Source organism: Xenopus laevis, chromosome 1S (assembly GCF_017654675.1).
Source record: "Xenopus laevis strain J_2021 chromosome 1S, Xenopus_laevis_v10.1, whole genome shotgun sequence".
Lineage (NCBI taxonomy): Eukaryota > Metazoa > Chordata > Amphibia > Anura > Pipidae > Xenopus > Xenopus laevis.
Window position 1 is genome coordinate 94726969 of NC_054372.1, and position 19893 is coordinate 94746861.

Sequence of the window (19893 nt, forward strand, 5' to 3'; positions counted from 1 at the left end):
CTCTTTCCTCCAAATAACACCAGTAGCATCCCCGAAGTATCCATCATAGTTAACAATTCCACTATCACCCCCTCTCCCCAGGCCCGGTGCCTTGGGGTTATCCTAGATTCTGCCCTGTCATTCACTCCTCATATCCAGTCACTTATTAAATCTTGTCACTTCCACCTAAAGAACATATCCAAAATACGATCATTTATCACCCAAGACGCTGCCAAAATTCTTATTCACTCTCTCATCATATCGCGTCTAGACTACTGTAACTCTCTTTTAATTGGCCTCCCCCTCCAGAGACTGTCACCTCTCCAGTCCATAATGAACACTGCTGCGAGGCTCATACACCTCAGCAACCGCTCCTCCTCTGCCTCGCCATTCTGTCAATCCCTGCACTGGCTTCCGTTACCTTTCAGAATCAAATTCAAATTAATGACACTGACTTTCAAAGCACTTCATAACTCTGCCCCACCCTACATCTCTGAACTCATCTCTATATACTCACCCACTCGCTTACTACGCTCCTCTACTGACCTGCTACTCAACTCTTCTCTCATTACCTCCTCACATGCTCGCATTCAAGACTTTGCAAGGGCTGCACCCCTCCTCTGGAACGCTCTCCCACGGTCTGTCCGACTTTCTCCCAACCTTTCTACTTTCAAGAAATCTCTGAAAACGCACTTCTTTCGAGAAGCCTACCCTCACTCTGCTTAACTACCAAACGCAATACCACATTTCTCACCCACTCAATTCGATCTTGCCCACTCCCACACCTTGCGTATTACTCCCTTCCCTTTAGACTGTATGCCTATGCATAGGGCCTTCCTCACCTTTTTGTACCTGTATTGATTGTGATGTTTGTTACTCCATATATTCTATGTATGTAATTCATGTGATGTAGTTGTATAATCACATTTACTTTACAGTGCTACGCAATATGTTGGCGCTATATAAATACATGTTAATAATAATAATAAAATGGGAGTACAATATTGTCAATGTTAATAGAGCTAAATAATCTGGTTTTAACTTGTAAATAGTTTTTAATACAATTAAAATCTTTGCTTCTAATTGGTGTTTCTCCTAGCAGTGAAACATGCAGTGCACTTTTATATATGATAGATTCAGAAAATAAAACTAAAGCATAACTATGCCTTATATAATTGGTGGGATTACATTGTATATGTAATTTCTGTACATATTGTATGTCTTTTCCAAACTCCTGCAGAAATAATTATAATCATTTAGTAGTTGTACTATATGTGGACTGATCCAGCAACAGCAATTGCCTTGGTTGCAATACACATGACAATGTGATTACTTATATGCAAATATAAACAAGCCTTCTGCTAAAACCCTCTTCTGCTTCATTCTGCAGATTCAGAGCTGGCTCTGATGTACAACGATGCCTCTGTCTTAGAGAATCACCACATTGCGGTCGGGTTTAAACTGCTTCAGGAAGAAAACTGTGATATCTTTCAGAATCTGACCAAGAAACAGCGCCAAACACTGAGAAAAATGGTTATTGATATGGTAAGCCTATTGGCATAATGTACTAAGTGCTGGGCTAAACATGGGTCCAGATTACAAATATTTCCACACAGTTTTCACAATTCAGTTTGCACAATTATCACCATTTGCTGAGGTGCTATGTGGCACTTGAGGTTCTATCAATATAACTGTACTTTTATACTTTTCTATCCCTACTAGAAAGTAGGATGTATAGTAGTGGATGCTAGCATTCCTTTTATGTACTTGTTAGTTTATTAACCATTTATTTATACTATTAAAATGTGTGTTTTTGTTTGTTTTGCACCCTTTCCATACTTTTGTCAGGTACTGGCTACAGATATGTCCAAACACATGAACCTGTTAGCAGATCTTAAAACCATGGTAGAAACCAAGAAGGTGACTAGCCTAGGAGTCCTGTTGCTAGATAATTACTCTGATCGTATACAGGTAAGGCCCACAGTATAATCCAACCTTTGGGCAATGTCCTACTCATGAAACATTCTCATAGAAATTCATCTTCTTCTTTATTAGAAGAGCATCAACCAGAGGTGTTGAGTTGTTCAGGTCATAAAGAGCATATAAACCAGAATATTGTCACCTATTTGTGGTCTGAACATACTGTTCAATATAATGATTGCCAAATAGAGGGTGCTACATTTGACCCCCATAACTGTCTTTAAAGTTGGTCCCTCCTTGGTGGCCTATTAGTGGTGAATGAATTGAGCCTCCATACCCATCATTCCTCATCAAAGGGGTACTGAAGCCTGCAGACAGGCACCTATCAAACACCACTCTGGGAACCCAATAACAGTGTTTCCTGGAATTGTTGAATTTGGTCCTCAAACACACTTTTTTTTGTTACACACAAAATTACTTTTTGCAAATCTCCTGGCATGCCTAATGTTCACCCGTTAGTGAGCAAAATGTGGGATCAATAATACATTTTCTTGTTTCTAAGACAGTAAGAATAAAATAATCTTTTATTTGTGCTGTTGTTGTGTTATGGTAAATATTCTATGTGCTAGAGGTACGTTGGTAATTGGTATAACATTTAGTATATTATCTAACGCGGTTAATTTTTTTTATCTATAATCCTCATTTTCATTTATAATCCTTTCCCTTAGGTCCTACAGAATATGGTGCATTGTGCAGACCTTAGCAATCCCACCAAACCTCTGGAACTCTATCGCCAGTGGACAGATCGAATTATTGTTGAATTCTTCCACCAAGGAGATCGGGAAAGGGAAAAGGGAATGGAAATCAGCCCCATGTGTGACAAGCACAATGCTTCAGTTGAGAAATCCCAGGTTCGTTTCACAGGGGGTGATCTATAGGTCTGTGCGTCAACAAATCCACATAATGTGACAGCAGATACAAAACACATTTCCTGCCTAGCACCAGTAAAACCAAAGCCTATGTTTTAAATCAGAATTATATCAGGCTTCCATGTTTTCATCTTATTCTGAAATCCGTTATTTCCATTTCTTTTAGGTTAGTTGCTCAAAGATACAAATTTGCTTATCTGTTTATCTTCTTTAGAAATACCAGACTTTTTTTTTAATTGAATGTTTAATTGTTCTTATTATTTTTTTCTCTAACGATTCATTTCTCTCATTTCAGGTTGGTTTTATTGACTACATTGTGCATCCCCTGTGGGAGACCTGGGCAGACCTTGTGCACCCCGATGCTCAAGAAATTTTAGATACACTGGAGGATAATCGGGAGTGGTATCAGAGCATGATTCCTCAAAGCCCATCTCCTCCACCCGAAGAGCAGGACCATGACAGAGGCAATGCAGGGGGAGACAAATTCCAGTTTGAGTTAACCCTGGAGGAGGAAGGGGAGTCAGATACAGAACAGGAGGACACTGAAAGCCCTATAGATGAGGAAAACAGTGACTCCAAAATACATGACACAGATGACTCTGCCCAGGCGAGTGATGAGGCTGACCAGCCATCACCAGTTGATTTGTGCATGACTGTTTCTAGCAAGCTGGATCACTTAGAAATCCCACCGAGGAGCACTCTGACCAAGCAGAAAAAAATCTTGAACTTTGATAATCTGAAACTTTCTGGCGAAAGGACGATACAACAAAAAGAAGTGTCCACCAGCCATGCTTCCCCTGTAAACTCAGCCAGGCAGGAAGGCACTGAGCAACCAGAAATCTGTTTGGACCAAGAAGGAAACATTACATATCTTCCATTAGGAACGTAATGCCAAATTATCACTTCATTTATATTTTATTTTTACTCAGTCACGCACACTTTACATTTTATTTTATTGGGGTTTTTTTGGAAGAGGGTAGGACTTTTTTAAAGAAAAAGCTACAAAACAAAAAGTTGCCTGTTGTTTGGTGATGCATGGGAAGAGGATGGTGATTTTCAATAGATTTTGGTTAGAGCATTCTGGCAAGGTGGACCCTTTTGTGCCAAAAAGACTCTGATCTTTCTGCCATTATCAGGATTCATTTTGTGCTCTCTGTGTGTTCCAAAAGTCTCCAAGGTTCTTACACACCACATGACAGCCGCGGGGTGGGACAGCAGGTGACACTAATTATTCTGCAACTGGGTGCCAAATAACCTTAATCCAGTTTTACAGATTATGTGATAAGCAATTTTATTGTAACTGATTTTCCATGCCATTTAATACCTCTTACAGTTTCTCAGGTAAGGGTGTGTATTTTTCATGCATTGTCCCTTTTAAAAACACAAAGTATTTTGCCATAATATGTTGGTGATCAGGTTGATATATATATATCTACTGCAGCCTTCTGAAGTTTACTTACCCATGCAAGTATCTATATTTGTCATTTCGACACATCCAAGGAATAAGATCTTGTCCTAGGGAATGGTGCCCTACTGCAGAACCCAGGTTGTCCAATGTACCTATGTCATGAAGACTGAGAGGCCTCATTGAGAGGTAATTTTTGTGGATTAGGTAAAACAACATTTTATTGCATTGTAATGCAATATCTAGCCTGCAGTGCTCAAGAATTCCTGGATGAACTCCCCTCAAATGTCAGATGTCACTGTAGTTTTTTAATGTAGTTTTATATCAGTTTAGGGGTCTTCCCTCTTACTACCCAGTCTTCACTGCCTGTAACCTAACTGCAGCCAGTGGTGTACCTAAATGCCATGAGCCCCACAGCAAAGTTGAATTAGGTCTGCAAAACTTTGGTTACTTGACCTATTCTACCAAGATATATGAAATCAATCATTATGTAGGGTCTTAGTGGGCCTTCTACACTCATGGGCCCCCTTGCAACCACAGGGTCTAATTCCTCTGTAGTTACACCCCTTACTGGAGCCCTGGAACTTTAACTAATTGGGTGATGCTGCTAAGGACTTCAAATAAATGATTCATTAATGTATTTGCATTTTACAAACATTTGCTTGTTATCCTTGGTAGTATAATATTGAAACATGATGTAACCAATGAAATATACCATGAGTGGACATTGATGGTGAGAGACCATCATAATATTGTTTTGCTTTGGTTTTGTTGTCTGATATTTCCAAACAGTGTATAAAAAGAATTCTTGGAGCTTTTGTAGACACAGAGCAAACAGATCTCCAGACCCCCCCCCCCTGCATTTATATTATATCACATGGGCATATGTCTATTTTTTACTATGATGAAAAGCTCACTTGAGTAGGTGGGGGAATTAGAGTTTTCTTTGCTTGCAGCACTTTTGTGAAGCAGCTGGAAGATTCTCTATTGCTCAGGGCATTGTGGAATGATTGTATGTATGTATGTACTGACAGATTAATGTGTAGCATTCAACTGGAGGGTGTTCATACTTTTTTAATCCAAATGTCGCACAGAGCACACTGGGCAGTTTTATCCTATCATTACAGGTCACATAGTGTTTAGTAGCTCATAATAAACACAATAAAAATGCATATACTTGAACAAATGGTTTATTTTAGCAAGGGAAGGTCACTTTTTATATACAGTTTATGAAAATTGGTTTTCCATTTCTCCTATAAATAGACAGGTATAACGACATAACCGGGCATAAACAAAGCTTTCCTTTCTCCTGTTATAGCACCTTTAGTGGTAAAGGAAAGACACTGCATTTTTGTAATTGTACATGCTAAAGCAAGCAACCCTAGGCCAGTACAGTATACACCATAAACAATGTCCACCTTATTTATTTACTGTTTATGGGAAGCTAAGTGGGCACCTCCCAGACCATTTGTGAGCTCCTCTGGGGCGGCACACACATTTCCCAGTGGCGAGCAAGCCCGGGTTGGCAGGAATCATAAGATGCAGGTGTTTCCCCGCCCAGTCCAACCCTGACCCTTTAGGGCAGAGACACATGGACAGATTTGGGGAGATAAGTCACCTGGCGACTAATCTCCCCAAACTGCCTTCCCGTCGGCTAGAATGAAAATCGCCGGCAGGATGGCACTCGGAGCGCTTCGTTTTCTGAAATCGTCTGAAGTTGCCTCACAGCTCTCTGCATTGTTTTTTCACATAACAAGTACATAACTCCCAACTGTCCCGTTTTTCACAAGACAGTCCCGATTTTGACAGCTCAATCCGCAGTCCCATATTGTTACTGAAATGTCTTGAGTTTCTTTTTGACCTGCACTGAACAGCCAGCAAAAGATACAGAGTTTCAAACTTAATTAGCTAATGGCAGAGAGCCCTGAATGGATTCTTAGATACTTTTGTAACAATTTAAGATAAGCAAAGAAACAATAATAACAATTTAAGATAAGCAGGTCTCTTGGAGAAACTGTGACCTGCAGCTTAAAGGGCAATTGACCTTCATTAGCAAAACTGTAATAATACATAAAAAACACAGACGTGTTCAAACTTTCATAACCTGACAAATTTTGTCAAATAAACATTGTAGTTAGGGGGTGTGGCCACAAAATTGAGCATGGTCAAAAAATCTAGACGCACTCTGCGCAGCAAATCTTTTTGTCCCTCTTTCTATTTCCAAAATGTTGGGAGTTATTCAAGTAGTGTTAATAATGCATTCATTTGTGTATTATTTAAGAAGGTACAAAATTATCCTATCCTTCATCTACAGAGATTCCATATTACCTAAAGTGGCCAGTGTATTAAAGATTAGGTGAAAATCTTATTTCATTAGATGATATTTGATATAGTCTTGGATATTCCAGTTGGCGCAAAAGTTAATGGGAAAAGCCCATGATCTGATCCCTAACTCAGTATAAACAAACACGGACAGCTGTATTTACTGAATAGCAATTCAGACTTTTGTCTGCTGCCACATTTCTATGGAAGAGCTGCCATAAACAAAATGTGGGCTAACCCTGAACTGCTTAGATGATACCAACACCAGCTGTATATCATCTTAATCAGTAAGAAGATTTTACACCTTAGACGAGATATAGACTGAGCTGGGGCCAGGAAGCTAATGGTTGTGCCCTCACTGCATAGATAGGCTGCTGCAATTGATATGGCTTCACTAGGCTGATGATGGGTCGTTGTGCAAGCACACACACAAGGAAATGTTTAAGTACATTAAAAATGTACTATTGAACCCAGATACTAGTTGCAGACTTCATTGGTTTGTTGACCTCCTGGATAAAGGGTAAGCTGTTACAAGATTTTCAGCCATGACAGGATTTCGGGAAAAAAGCACTAAGACATTTGAATTTGGGTTGAATAGTAGGAATACTCCTCCAGTTCTGAAAAAAAAGTTCCATTTAATTTATTCTGCTAAAGTTTCACTTTATTTTAGTGTATTTGTAGTTCACTTTTGTACAAAGCCACAATTCTGTGCACACTTGTCCAATCTGATCTTACTGTGATTAGCACTCGAAATGATGCATTATTATTATTATTATAACCTTGCACTTTTCTGCAACACCAGTGGAATAATGTCACTCTGGCAGTAATACTGTGCTGGCTTAAGGTCACTGGTGTTGGGGGCATCTATTCCATGGCCTCAGGCCTGGGTTGTTACTGGCATCCCATTGCTGCTCAGTTTATTCTGTGTGTCTGCGTCCCTGGGGTGTTCTACCGAGGGACCTTATTTGTTACATAACACAAACTGTCTATAGAGAGTAATCCTTTTCTTTGTCTCATGCAAAGACACCTTTTATGGTTTCTGGTAATGTGTTTGCAGCTGCTTTATACAACCTAATAAGATGCCTCTAACACCTAAATAGCCATAGCCGCAGGTTAATGCCACATGGAAACATGCCGGTGGAGAAAATGCCTGTTTGCTGCCATTCCCTCTTAAGTGGTAGATTTTGGCCTGAAAACACGCAACTATGCATTTTCAGGCTAAAATCACCCCATGAGAGTCAGATGCCGTGCCTGTTAGTGCCCTGGGGCAAATGGTAACCATGTGACATTAGCCTTAACTGCACTAGGAGGGGGTTCACACGTGTCCATTATAGGTTAATGTTCAGCACGGACTGTATGCAATACCCTAAAATGAACCCAAGTGAACAAATGGTTTTGAGGTGATTAATTCCATGTCATTTATTCTTATTGCAATAGTGCACTGGTATTGTACATTATTGTGTATATGGTCCTCATTTATTAAAGCTTGCTAAACTTGAAATAACTTTAGTAGGCCGTGATAAAGCCAGGCCTCAGTCTCTTGCAGAGATGTCACAAACTGTGTTTGTTTTATTATTTTTCTTAATAAAAAATACTTTATCTTTTTGCTGTGAGGTTAAATATTAATCAATACTTGGGTTAAAGATGAGGGAAGTGAAACTGCAGATGCTTGTCTTGTGGATACAAGGAGCCCACAGCATGCCTACAGCCACTGTTCATCCCAAGGTTGGAACCATTTAACATCTGAGGTCAGAGGCAGACTGGGACACCAGGGGCCCACCCAAAAATCTTAGACCAGGGGCCCACTCTCAGTACTATTATAATTCCTCTCCTCACTCAACCTCTATTCTGCTAGTCTCTTTTCTTTACATGCTATAATCTATTATTCAATCTATTTTGTCTCTTTGTTCTCATAGAAATAGGGAATAGCCATGAAATAGACCAAATGTTTTGAAGCAGGAGGGCTCACTGACACCTGGGCCCACCAGGAGTTTTCCTGGTATCCCTGTGGGCCAGTCTGACACTGTCTGAGGTCACAACTGACATCAACACCATTCTACTTTAGTATTTACTTGGGGGGTGGACGGAGACAGGATCTTATGGCAGCACATTTTGCATTTGCTGATAAATGAACAGAGCAATCTAGTTTTGGTAAGTGGAACGGCAATCAAAGGTCAACGGTCATTAATGATGAGGTGAAACTGAGTTGAAGGGGTGAGGCCACCTTGGTATGGAAGGATGTGATGTTGTGCAAACAATTGAGTCAGAAATGGAATGTTTGCATTGTATTATTAGGTGTGTAAGCACAGCTCCAACTCCTCAGGAACCATCTCATTATTATATAAATAACTGCATAAAAAAACCTTAATCAACTTTTGACCGACACAGAAAGGAATGCTTTCGTTGACTTATTTGAGTGTTTCTTTGAAAGGGAATACTATACTGAAACAGCTATACTATATACAGTTTTGGGGATTATCAAAAATAATAGCAGTCAAATTAGCAGTATATATTTTATATTAAAGTGCATGGTAATTCCCAGCACAGGTACCTGTTTTTTACTGATAGCATGTCTGCTTCAGCGTGAGAATTCTCAATTGCTAATGTCATTTATAGCTTACAAGATATATGTTGGATACTTACAGCTTCTTAGATTTGGCAGGGTGGTCAAGTTACCAAAAAGGCCCTGCTTTCAATTACCATGCTAATATTAATTTTAAGAGAAAAGCCTTTATATAGTTATAGTTAAGTTGGGTTGAAAAAAGACCAAAGTCCATCAAGTTCAACTCCTCCAAATGAAACCCAACATCCATGCATACACACACTCACACCAACCCTCCATACCTCCACATAAACTATATATATTCAGTTTAGATTTGGGTATCACAATAGCGTTGGATATTATGATTGTCCATTAATTTATTCAAACCACTCTTAGTGGAATACTTATTATGCTGTGTAAAACTAAAAACGGTGTAAAAAGCAGTGCAAAATAAATGGCGAAGGTGTGTGTAATTTTACACCATGCAAACACTAGTTTTTACACCGTTTTTTTAAAAATTTTACACAAAAACATTTTTTGCTGTTTTTTACACAGTGAAGCGAGGCGATGTGTGGTGTGTTATCCCACTGTTTTTTTACACAGCATAATTAAAATGCCCCTTAAAAGCATTAACAGAATCAGCCATCACAACATCACCCGGCAGTGCATTCCACAACCTCACTGTCCTGACTGTGAAGAACCCCCTACGTTGCTTCAAATGAAAGTTCTTTTCTTCTAGTCGAAAGGGGTGGCCTCTGGTACGGTGATCCACTTTATGGGTAAAAAGGTCCCCTGCCATTTGTCTATAATGTCCTCTAATGTACTTGTAAAGTGTAATCATGTCCCTTCACAAGCGCAAGAGAAAACAACCCTAACCTTGGCAGTCTACCATTATAATTTAAATCTTCCATCCCTCTAACCAGTTTAGTTGCACATCTCTGCACTCCAAAACTGCACTGCATACTCCAGGTGAGGCCTTACCAGGGACCTATAAAGAGGCATAATTATGTTTTCATCCCTTGAGTTAATGGCCTTTTTTATGCAAGACAGAACTTTATTTGCTTTAGTGTTCACAGAATATCACTGCCTGGAATTAGACTTTAAGGCTTATAGCCTAGTATAATACCGGTCGCTCTCTCTTTGCATTCAAATTCCACACAACTAGATATAAGGGTTTGGATATGGATATACCCATGCTTGAGGTCAAAATTGTGAGTTCCACATTTGGACAGCGTATTGAGCTGTCATTTTTACAACCATATATTGTTATTGATTAGGTAGTTCATGTTTTCAAACAACACTAAAAGTTGTCCGTTTTTGAATAAAGGCATTCTGTCACGGAAAAACATTTTCCCCCCAAAATGCGTCAGTTCAGCTCCAGCAGAATTCTTCCTTGAAATATGTGTTTCAAAAGAGCAAACTGATTTTTTATATTTAGCTTTGAAATCAGACATGCTGCTAGACATGATGTCAGTTTTCCAGGTGCCCTCAGTCATGTAACTTGTGCTCTTACAAACTTCAGTCACTCTTTACTGCCAGCTCGCCCCCCTCTTCCTGTGGCTCACGCGCATACACTGTGTCATTGCTCTCGCGCATGCGCAGTGACGTTCCGTGCGTATGTGCTTGGTAGGGGATCCTGCAAGCTGGGTGGAAGGTGCGTCCAGTCCAGGGGCGTAACTACAGAGGTAGCAGACCCTGCGGCTGCAGGGGGGCCCAGGAGGTACAGGGGGCCCCATGAGGCTCTCATTGATGAGCAATTTGAACATATATTGGTAAAACAGGACAAACACTGGATATGTTGGGGGCCCTAAAATTAATTTGCTGTGGGGCCCAGCAACATCTAGTTACGCCACTGGTCCAGTCTAGTGGTAGAAGAGGCAGCTGCCCAGCGCCCCTCAGTCATTGCACCCTAGGCAGCTGCCACTTCTGCCTACCCCTAGTTCCAGCCCTGTGGTTGGGGCCTGGGGACCAGGGGGGTTGTGGGGCGAAATATTAAACACTCCACAGGACTTTTGTTAAAGAAAACACATAGGGGCAAAATTACTTAAAGGAGAAGGAAAGCTATGGAGGGATTTTATTGCCAATAGATTAGCTGCAATAGTGCAAGCTGGAATGCTATATTTATTCTGTAGAATGTTTAACCATACCTGAGTAAAAAGCTCTAGAAACTCTGTTTGTTTAGGATAGGAGCTGCAGTATTAACATGGTGTGACATCACTTCCTGCCTGAGTCTCTCCCTGCTCTGGGCTCAGATTACAGTAGAAAAGGGAGGGGGGTGGGGAAGAGGAGCAAACTGAGCATGCTCTTGCCCAGGGCAATGAGGTTTAAGATGAAGGCAGGAAGTCTGATACAGAAGCCCATGTGTAAACAATAGAAGGAAAGAAATGCTGTGTTTCTTTTGACAGAGGACTCAGAGCAGTATTACTGGGGGTTTACTGGTATATTTAGATGGACCTTTCTGATAAGGCTTACTTAGTTTTAACCTTTCCTTCTCCTTTAAGAAAAATCTGCCAAAATTACAATTTGCAGGAACATCAATTACTAGAAGTCGAAGAAGAGAACTGGCTAGTGAAAAAGCATTAAAAGTCTTCGCCCGGGTGAACGATCCTTAATCTGCAAATTTATCAAAGAATGAACTTTTGTATACGTTACCCTTTTCAACAGGGTTTACCAGGTTCTGGCTGGCGAATTGATAAGATTATCAATCATTGTGACATCCTGTATTCCAAAAAAGTCATTCAAAAATTTAATCTATTAATGTGGGATTATGTTTAGAAGTTGTAACAGTTAAATATATGTTATTAACACCTTTTTAACCATTTGAAGCTCATGCCATATTTGTTTTAGGGTAGGCTCATGTCTAGGACAACAAAGGATCTCTTTTGTCTTTATTTTTGCGTCCCTGGACATTTTTACTTCAATCAATTTCACCAACATTACTAATAAAGACATACATATGACCTGGATGTACCACCATATTTAAATTAACATAAGCATAAGTATGTTTATGACGTTTTGCTCAAAAGAAAGTAACGCTAGAGAATATTCGCTAAGAGTCTTTCGCTGGCAAAATTACATTGCATTGCATTTTGATAAATACGTGTATTTGCCAAAAAATAACGTCTGACGTACAGTAGTTGCATGAAGTATGCCGAAGTTTTCCTAAGCAAAAATTCGGACGTAAGTAATTCTGTCCCTTAGAGACCTGAAATATTTTCTCATAGCTACGGGGATAATGTCATGTAAACTGTCTTGTGTAATGTAATGCTTATATAATCAATATAACATCTGTGATTCCTCATTTTACAATTCATATAATGAAACCAGTGCAGTAAGATAAACACATCTGAAAGCATTTCTTTGCACCAAATACAGTATATATTAACATAATTGTATTCCTATCTATATTAATCTTACACAGAATTAAAATGTTCTGGCCCAGTAAGTCCTTTATCCTGTGTGTCCACAAGGGTCTTGGGTCCACCAGGGATATTTTAATCTATTCATGAGCATCTGCGGGTGTCAAATCCCCCAAAAATGCCTCTACATTTGAAATAATTTAAAACGCTGGAGCTATGACCAACATATCTCTAAGGGCAGAGACACTCTCAAATTCGGGGAGATTAGTCGGCCAAGCGACAAATCTCATCTTCTTTGGGCGACTAATCTCCCCGCTGGCTAGAATGTAAATCGCCAGCAGGATGGCACTTCGATCACTGCGTTTTTCGAAGTTGCCTCACGGGATGGCACTTGGAGCTCTTTGTTTTCCGAAGTCGCATGAAGTTGCCTCGCGAAGAAATCTCGGGCGACTTCGGAAAACGAAGCACTCCGAGTGCCATCCAGCTGGCAATTTACATTCTATCTGGCAGGAAGGCAGGGGAAGGCAGTTTGGGGAGATTAGTCGCCCGAAGAAGAGGCAATTAATCACCTGGCGACTAAATCCCGAATTTGAGCGTGTGCCTCTGCCTTAAGTTGCCCAAATTTTCCTCCAGAGCCAATTTTGGGCGATTTAGCAATATGTTGGTCATAGCACCAATGATTTCAATTATTTCAAATGGAGAGGCATTTTTTTGTCGCCCGCAATCTCCTATCTCCCTGTCTTTTACTGCCCTTAGGGGCCCCACATACACACCTTATCAAGTACCTTGTTTTGTTTTTTAGCAGCCGCAATCGGGGCAGCACCCAGGGTTTCATGGGAGCAGATTTTCCCAGTGGGCCAGTCTGACCTGTTTAAATAAGATATTTTTAATTTATTAAAATTGCTTATGAGTCTGTGCCTTACTGGGTCCGCTTCCTTTAAAGTTAACCCCCTGGGCTTAGTGTAACTGCCATCCAAGTAGAAAAATGGTGACAACTATTCCTAATATACTATTGCTGAAAATGTTTAATTCCCTACACATTTCATTTGCACCTTTTTCTTCTGTCCTCCAGTTTAGGAAAAAAGTCAAAATCTTTTTTAACCATTAAAATTCTATTTTGCTTTTTCCTTGTATTTTTCATTATTTCAATTCCCTGATTGATGTGTAAAGAGATTCTAGTTTTGACAAAAGCTGCCAAAATGTATTGAAAGAGGACATGTTCCTATCAATTTACAAATAGGCCCTAATGTCAGTCTTAAGGGGTTAATATACAATCACAGTTGCGCTCCTGCAATTTCTCCCACAGTCGGTTGTGCGTTAAGCCCCACTTACTTCCATCAAAATGCACTCTAACGTTTATTCTCCTATTAAGACAGGGGAAACCTTGAGCTACTGCCTGGTCTGTAGTTGTTCCTATCGTGCTCTGAATCAATAGGAGCGGTGCCCTTGCTGTAAGTAAAATCAGTCCTAACATCACTCATACAGAATACTGGAAATGCTGTGGACTTGCAACTGCAACAACACTTGAAATTGCACTTTGCACACTGCCTTTGCATTAACGCATATGAATTCAGTATGATGGGAAGACCCAGCAATGGTTCAAATGAGAAACTGTTATATGAACTCTAGAGGGTCTTTTCTAGGAAAAGGAACCTTATTGTCAATACATTTTTGCATATTTTGTGGATGACATATTGTTATTTTGGAATGGTTCTCTTGGCTAACTTGAGGAACTGATCAAGGAAGGTAATAAAAGCCATAAAGCAATTCAATTTTTATATGAATGCTCTAAATCTAAAATCAGTTTTCTAGATGTAAGGATTAGTCTAGTTAATGGCACATTGCACACGACCTCTACAAGAAAAGTGTTGATAAAAACAACTTACTCCTTATGAGTAGTCTTTATAGTACTAAAGTTAAACAGGGTATTCCTAAAGAAAAATGTATGTGTGCCAAGAGGATTACGTCTCGGTCAGAGAAGTATGAAGGAGCTAAGTTAGCTTTAACTGAACACTTTATTGGGAGAGGCTATAAGCAAGAAACAATCAATAGAGCTATTGAGGAGGTTGATGCTATTCCGTATAATAAGTTATTAAGCCATAAAGAAAAGAATCTTCTTACCAGAGGCTCTCCTTTTTCACAACATATAACTCGCATGGAGGGAGTGATTATTGGCCAGTATTACAAGATTTATTATGTCCATCTGACACTAGACCTAAGAGGCCCTTGTTCCTTGGAAAGAAAAAAAGGGGAACATACCCCTGCTTGAGATGTAACTGTTGTTCCTCTATAATAAAAGGCTCCAAAATCAATCACCTTACAAAAGGAAATTAGATCAATGTCAATTAATACGCTACTTATAAATCTTCCTATGTTGTATATCTATTAAAGTGCCCTTGTGACCTAGGATAAATGGACCCCTAGACCCCTAGACTAGGATTCGGAACATAAAACTCTCAGGAGGAACAATATTGATGTGCTGTCAGGTTTGGCCATATGTAAGTGGCTAGCAGGTAGGAGTCAATGTGCTGTGTAACATGAGTGATATAAAACTAGAACTTGATGAAAAGCAGATAAAATGTTTTAAGAATGTGGAGATTTATTTAAGGAAACAATCAGTGTCAGACTGGGACACCAGGGGCCCACCCAAAAACTTTAGACCAGGGGCCCACTCCCAGTACTAAATTTCTTTCTCTCCTTACTCAACCTCTATTCTTCTAGTTTCTTTTCTTTACATACTATAATCTATTATTCCATCTATTTAGCCTTTGTTCTCATAGAAATAGGGAATGACCATGAAATATCCCAAATGTTTAGCAGCAGGAGGGCCCACTGACACCTGTGTCCACCTGGAGTTTTCCTGGTATAATGGTGGCCCAGTCTGACACTGGAAACAATACAGCAGGTTTAATGCAGGCTCAATGAAATACACAAGTCATGGACCAGGCCAATGGTCAGAGCCAGTTGGCTGACAAGAAAAGTCCGATAACTTGAAGAGGGTCTAGGCAAGTGGCTGACAAGGAGAGTTTGATAGTTACAAACATACAAAAAAAATTAAAAAATTATCAACGCTCATTCCCTAGTCCCCTGTTTCATTTCACAAATGAATTTAGTATCTAAACTAATGCATGTATTTTGAAAAATAGGGTTTTTTTAGTTGCAAAATATGATCATAAAATTAATAAGACACCATACCACGTCACAGTAAACCCAGATGGAGGTGCTAACTATGAGTCTGAGTTGGCACCTCTCTGCATAACTGTATGTCTTTGGGTCAGTGTCTCCAGACCAAGGCATCGGCTTAAATGGGCTTGGTCCTCCCCCATGCCAGTAGCATTTTAGAAGGGGAGAGTCTGATAGGCTGGCCAAGGTCAATACCAGGAAATCCAACAAGCAATGGGAACTGGAGCAGAGGAACAAGGGCACAGAGGACGAACAGGGGACCAGGTGGGGACTAGATCTGACTCTGAGGCAGGGCCGGAACTAGGGGTAGGCAGAAGAGGCAGCTGCCTAGGGCGCAACGATTGAGGGGCGCTGGGCAACTACCTCTTCTGCCTACCCCTAGACCTGGCTGCGCTCCTCTAACAGCACTTATGCGTGCCATCGTTGCCGTGCAAGCACACAATCGTGTCGTTGTGCATGTGCACACCAGCATCGTCACGCATGCGCACACTAGCGTCGTCGCGCATGCGTGCGCCAGTGTCAGCACACATCTGTGTGCGCTAGCATCTGTGAACGAGCTACAGGGGAAGGAGGGGGCGAGCTGGCCAGCTGGGTTGCCTAGGGCGCCCAGCCAGCCTGGCCCGCCTCTGTTCTGAGGCTTCAATAATCAAGCAGCCAAGAATTTCTAATAAAGGGTTTATAAAGCCCCTAAATTGACGTGGCCAATGACTTCACAATAGGGGCGGGGCAGGTAGCACGTGTCTATAAATAGAGGGGAGAAGGTTGGTGCAGGTTGAGTTTTTCTCGTTCTGCACATCACTAGGGGACAAGCACTTGTCACCGGATGCCATCAAGGCCAGCCAGGAAGGCAGATGGGATCAAGCATAAGATAACCGGTTTGTCCTACTTTTTCCAGAAGAGCAGCACTGAAGATCCCAGGATATGAGGTAATGTGCAGGGGAAATGATCTCATGGATCAAAAAAAAAAAACAGTCCTTGGATGCCATTTATGGTCATGTTATGCTTTTCCAAAGGTTAAAGAGCAAAGATATTGCTTTCAATGGAGCAAGGAAAGCACCAAGAAAAAGATGTCTGACCATGCCCAATTCGATTCAAAACCTGTCATTGACTAGGGATAAATGAATCCTGGGATTGCATCTACTGTATGTGTACAGCTTAGGACCCTACAGGAGATGCTCTTCCTATATTTCAAATCTTTCTGGGTAATGGATCGCATACATGTAGCTGTTTCAAAAATTGCATGAAAGCTTTAGCTCTATGCCAACTTAAAAGCTTTAACATCCATTGTTCTTGAAAAAGAGAAGGACTTTTCTGAGGATTAGTCCTGGATATTATGTCATATTTATATGTATAATTCACTTTAAAAAAATTTTATGGAAGCAGGTAATCTTTGCATATATCTACTAAAACCAGTTCTCATATTGATCCACTAGGTGTCATTCTTATCATGTATGTTCACAGTTGGCTATTCTCTATGAAAAATTGTAAAATAATTTTGTTGTGATCTACTTTTTTCTGTCAGTTAAGGAGTTTTTCCATCAGTGTGATAAAAAGTTTTTTTTCTGCAAAAATTTGAAAATGAATAAATCTGCCTCCCCATATATTGTTTGTCACTATTAATAGCTTCCATCAGAATGTCATGGATTTGGAGTTTTTTTTTCTAGACATGGCAACTCTGAAACCTGCATTCACAATATTGAACTGGCAGTTACAGGAAAAGGTAGTTGGAACAGAGTCGGGAGTTATACAAAGTAGCAGACAGGGCCAGACCCCTTCCTCTCAATCTCATGATGTACATCAGGCCTTGCTGCCAGCTGAATAGGTCAGTTTAAGAAAAGCCAACTGAAGGTCTTGGAATGGTCCTCTGATACCATTGAAAATTTGTAGGTAGAAGAAGGCCCATGAAGATCTTATAATTATTATAAGATATAATCTGCAATGAATAGTGGACAAAACTCCCTACAGCAAATACTGAAAGACACATTACAAAAGGCGGCCGCGTTTACAAGCTGTAATTTGTGCCAAAGGGGGTGTTACTAAATACTGACTTACTTGGGGGTTCCAAACTATTGCACATATCACAATTACTATTTTCTTTGTTCTATGTTTTAATTTTGATGAAATAAAACGTAACTGCATTAACATTTGCAGATATGTTGATTTTTAATACACTGATTTCCGAAGTATTTTCTTACTTTTCACTGGCAAATGAACTGAATATTACAAGGGGCTCCCAAATATACGATCCAGCTGAACTGTACTACACAACAAGATACAATCTGTGCAGGACCAATTAGTCTTTCCTTTAATACAACATGTTTTTTTAAAGCTGGCCATAGACGCAAAGATCTGATCATAAGAATCGAGGATTCATATGATTTTCAGACCATGTGTGGAGAGTCCCGACATTTTTAGTCCAGCAGAGATCGGTCGTTTCGGATCGGACAGGTTAAAAGATTTCTGTCGGCTGCCGATAATATCTCTGAATGTATCGCCGATCGTATTATTTTCAGTGGGAGACTAGCTTTGGTCGGACATAACTTTCTTATGATTGCTGTCAGGGGCTGAACAACGGCTGATCTGTTCTTTTCTACTTTATTTGATTTGATCGCAACTTTGCGTAGGATTAAAGCTATTACCAGTAAGCAACAGGAGACAGTTTCTAATCTGTTTTATCTTCCCATTCAAGCTTATCTTTACCAGAAGACTATTTAATCAGATCATTGCCTTCCAAATCTGTCCACTGACCAATCACTTTAGAAAAGATTTTTTTTATGTACAGTATTCTGATTGCATTAATCTCCCCTAATATATTCTGCTATATTCCTGGTACTTTTCTTAAAAAAACAACTAAACCCTAAAATTGAATATGCCATATTTTATATACTAAACTTATCGAACCAGCCTAAAGATTCAGCAGGGCAAATATACTAAAGTGGGAATTTTCACCTCGGATGGCGCTTACCTCAATCTAACTATGGCGGGTACATATAGGTAATATACATGTCTTTATTAGTGAGTGTTGGTGAAATTGCTAGAAGTGGCCACTTTTTTTAAAAAAAATGTCCAAGGAATCAAAATAAATACAAAAGAGATCCTCTATTGTCCTAGACATGAGCCCACCCTAAAACAAATGTGGAATGAGCTTCAAATGGTTAAAAAAAAATTACAAAAAAATACAGTTACAACTTTTAAACATAATCTTCTTGTCTTTTTGGCAAATTTTCACTAGCGACGGCCATTTTGCCCTTTAGTAAATTGCTGGTTTCTGAGCTGCCATGTACCAATAATTACTCAGGCACACACCATGTATGCATGCACCCAGTGGCGGAACTACCGGGGGAGCAGGGGGTGCGAGTAGGTCAGGGCCCGCACCCCCTCAGGGCCCCCCGGCAGCTCACGCACCACTCAGTTCTGCGGCCGTTTCTGGCCGTTCGGAGGGGGGCGGGGCCCGGCCCAGCTGCACGTCCCGCACCAGGGCCCGCCCCCCTCTAGTTACGCCTTTGCTTGCACCTTGCATTGTCTGATTGCCTTTTGCAGCCCGTATGCAAAGAAGGCCCTTTAAGTGAAAGTGAATCTCAGGAAGGTGGGAAGATGGAAAAGTTAAGGGGGTATTCACCTTTGGGTTAACTATTAGTATGACTATGACAATTTGGAATTGGTTTTAAGTTTTTCTTATTTGTGGTTTTTGAGTTATTTAACTTTTTCATTCAGCAGATCTCCGGTTTGCAATCTAGTTGCTAGCATCCAAATTACCCTAGCAACCATGCATTTATTTGAATACGAGACTGGAATATGAATAGGAAAGGGCCTGAATAGTAAGATGAGTAATAAAAAAGTATCAACAACAATAACTTTGTAGCCTTACAGAGCATTTGTTTTTAAATGGGGTCAGTGACCTCCATTTGAAAGCTTGAAAGAGTCAAAAGCAGAAGGCAAATAATTTAGAAAATCTATGAAAAATAAAAAATGAAGACCATTGAAATGTTGCTTAGAATTCACCATTCTATAACATACCAAATTCAACATAAAGGTGAACCACCCCTTTCAATTAATGCTGTAGTTCTCTGGGGCTGTTATTTGTAATATTGGGATTTCAGACAATTGAAGGACTGTTGTTCCTGAATGAATCTGCAAAACTGACGATTTTCCAATTGTTCTCTTAAAGTGTTCAGCCAAAGACCCACCTTGCATCTATGGTGTATTCTAAATGGTTAATTTAATCATACTACATTAAACGTTATTATTATTAAC

At 40.1% G+C, this 19893-nt stretch overlaps 1 protein-coding gene across 5 annotated transcripts in view; it reads left to right on the forward strand.

Annotated features, from left to right (window-relative positions):
* pde4c.S (phosphodiesterase 4C S homeolog) overlaps window positions 1-8159 on the forward strand; it is a 306375-nt gene extending 298216 nt beyond the window's left edge. For all 5 annotated transcript variants that reach the window (XM_041579924.1, XM_018243651.2, XM_018243653.2 and 2 more), the window contains 4 exons: window positions 1370-1524; window positions 1828-1950; window positions 2628-2810; window positions 3124-8159. In XM_041579924.1, coding sequence (XP_041435858.1) covers window positions 1370-1524; window positions 1828-1950; window positions 2628-2810; window positions 3124-3717 — 1055 coding nt within the window. In that variant the 3' untranslated portion in view covers window positions 3718-8159. The remainder of the gene's footprint in view (window positions 1-1369; window positions 1525-1827; window positions 1951-2627; window positions 2811-3123) is intronic.
* The last annotated feature ends 11734 nt before the right edge of the window (window positions 8160-19893 follow it).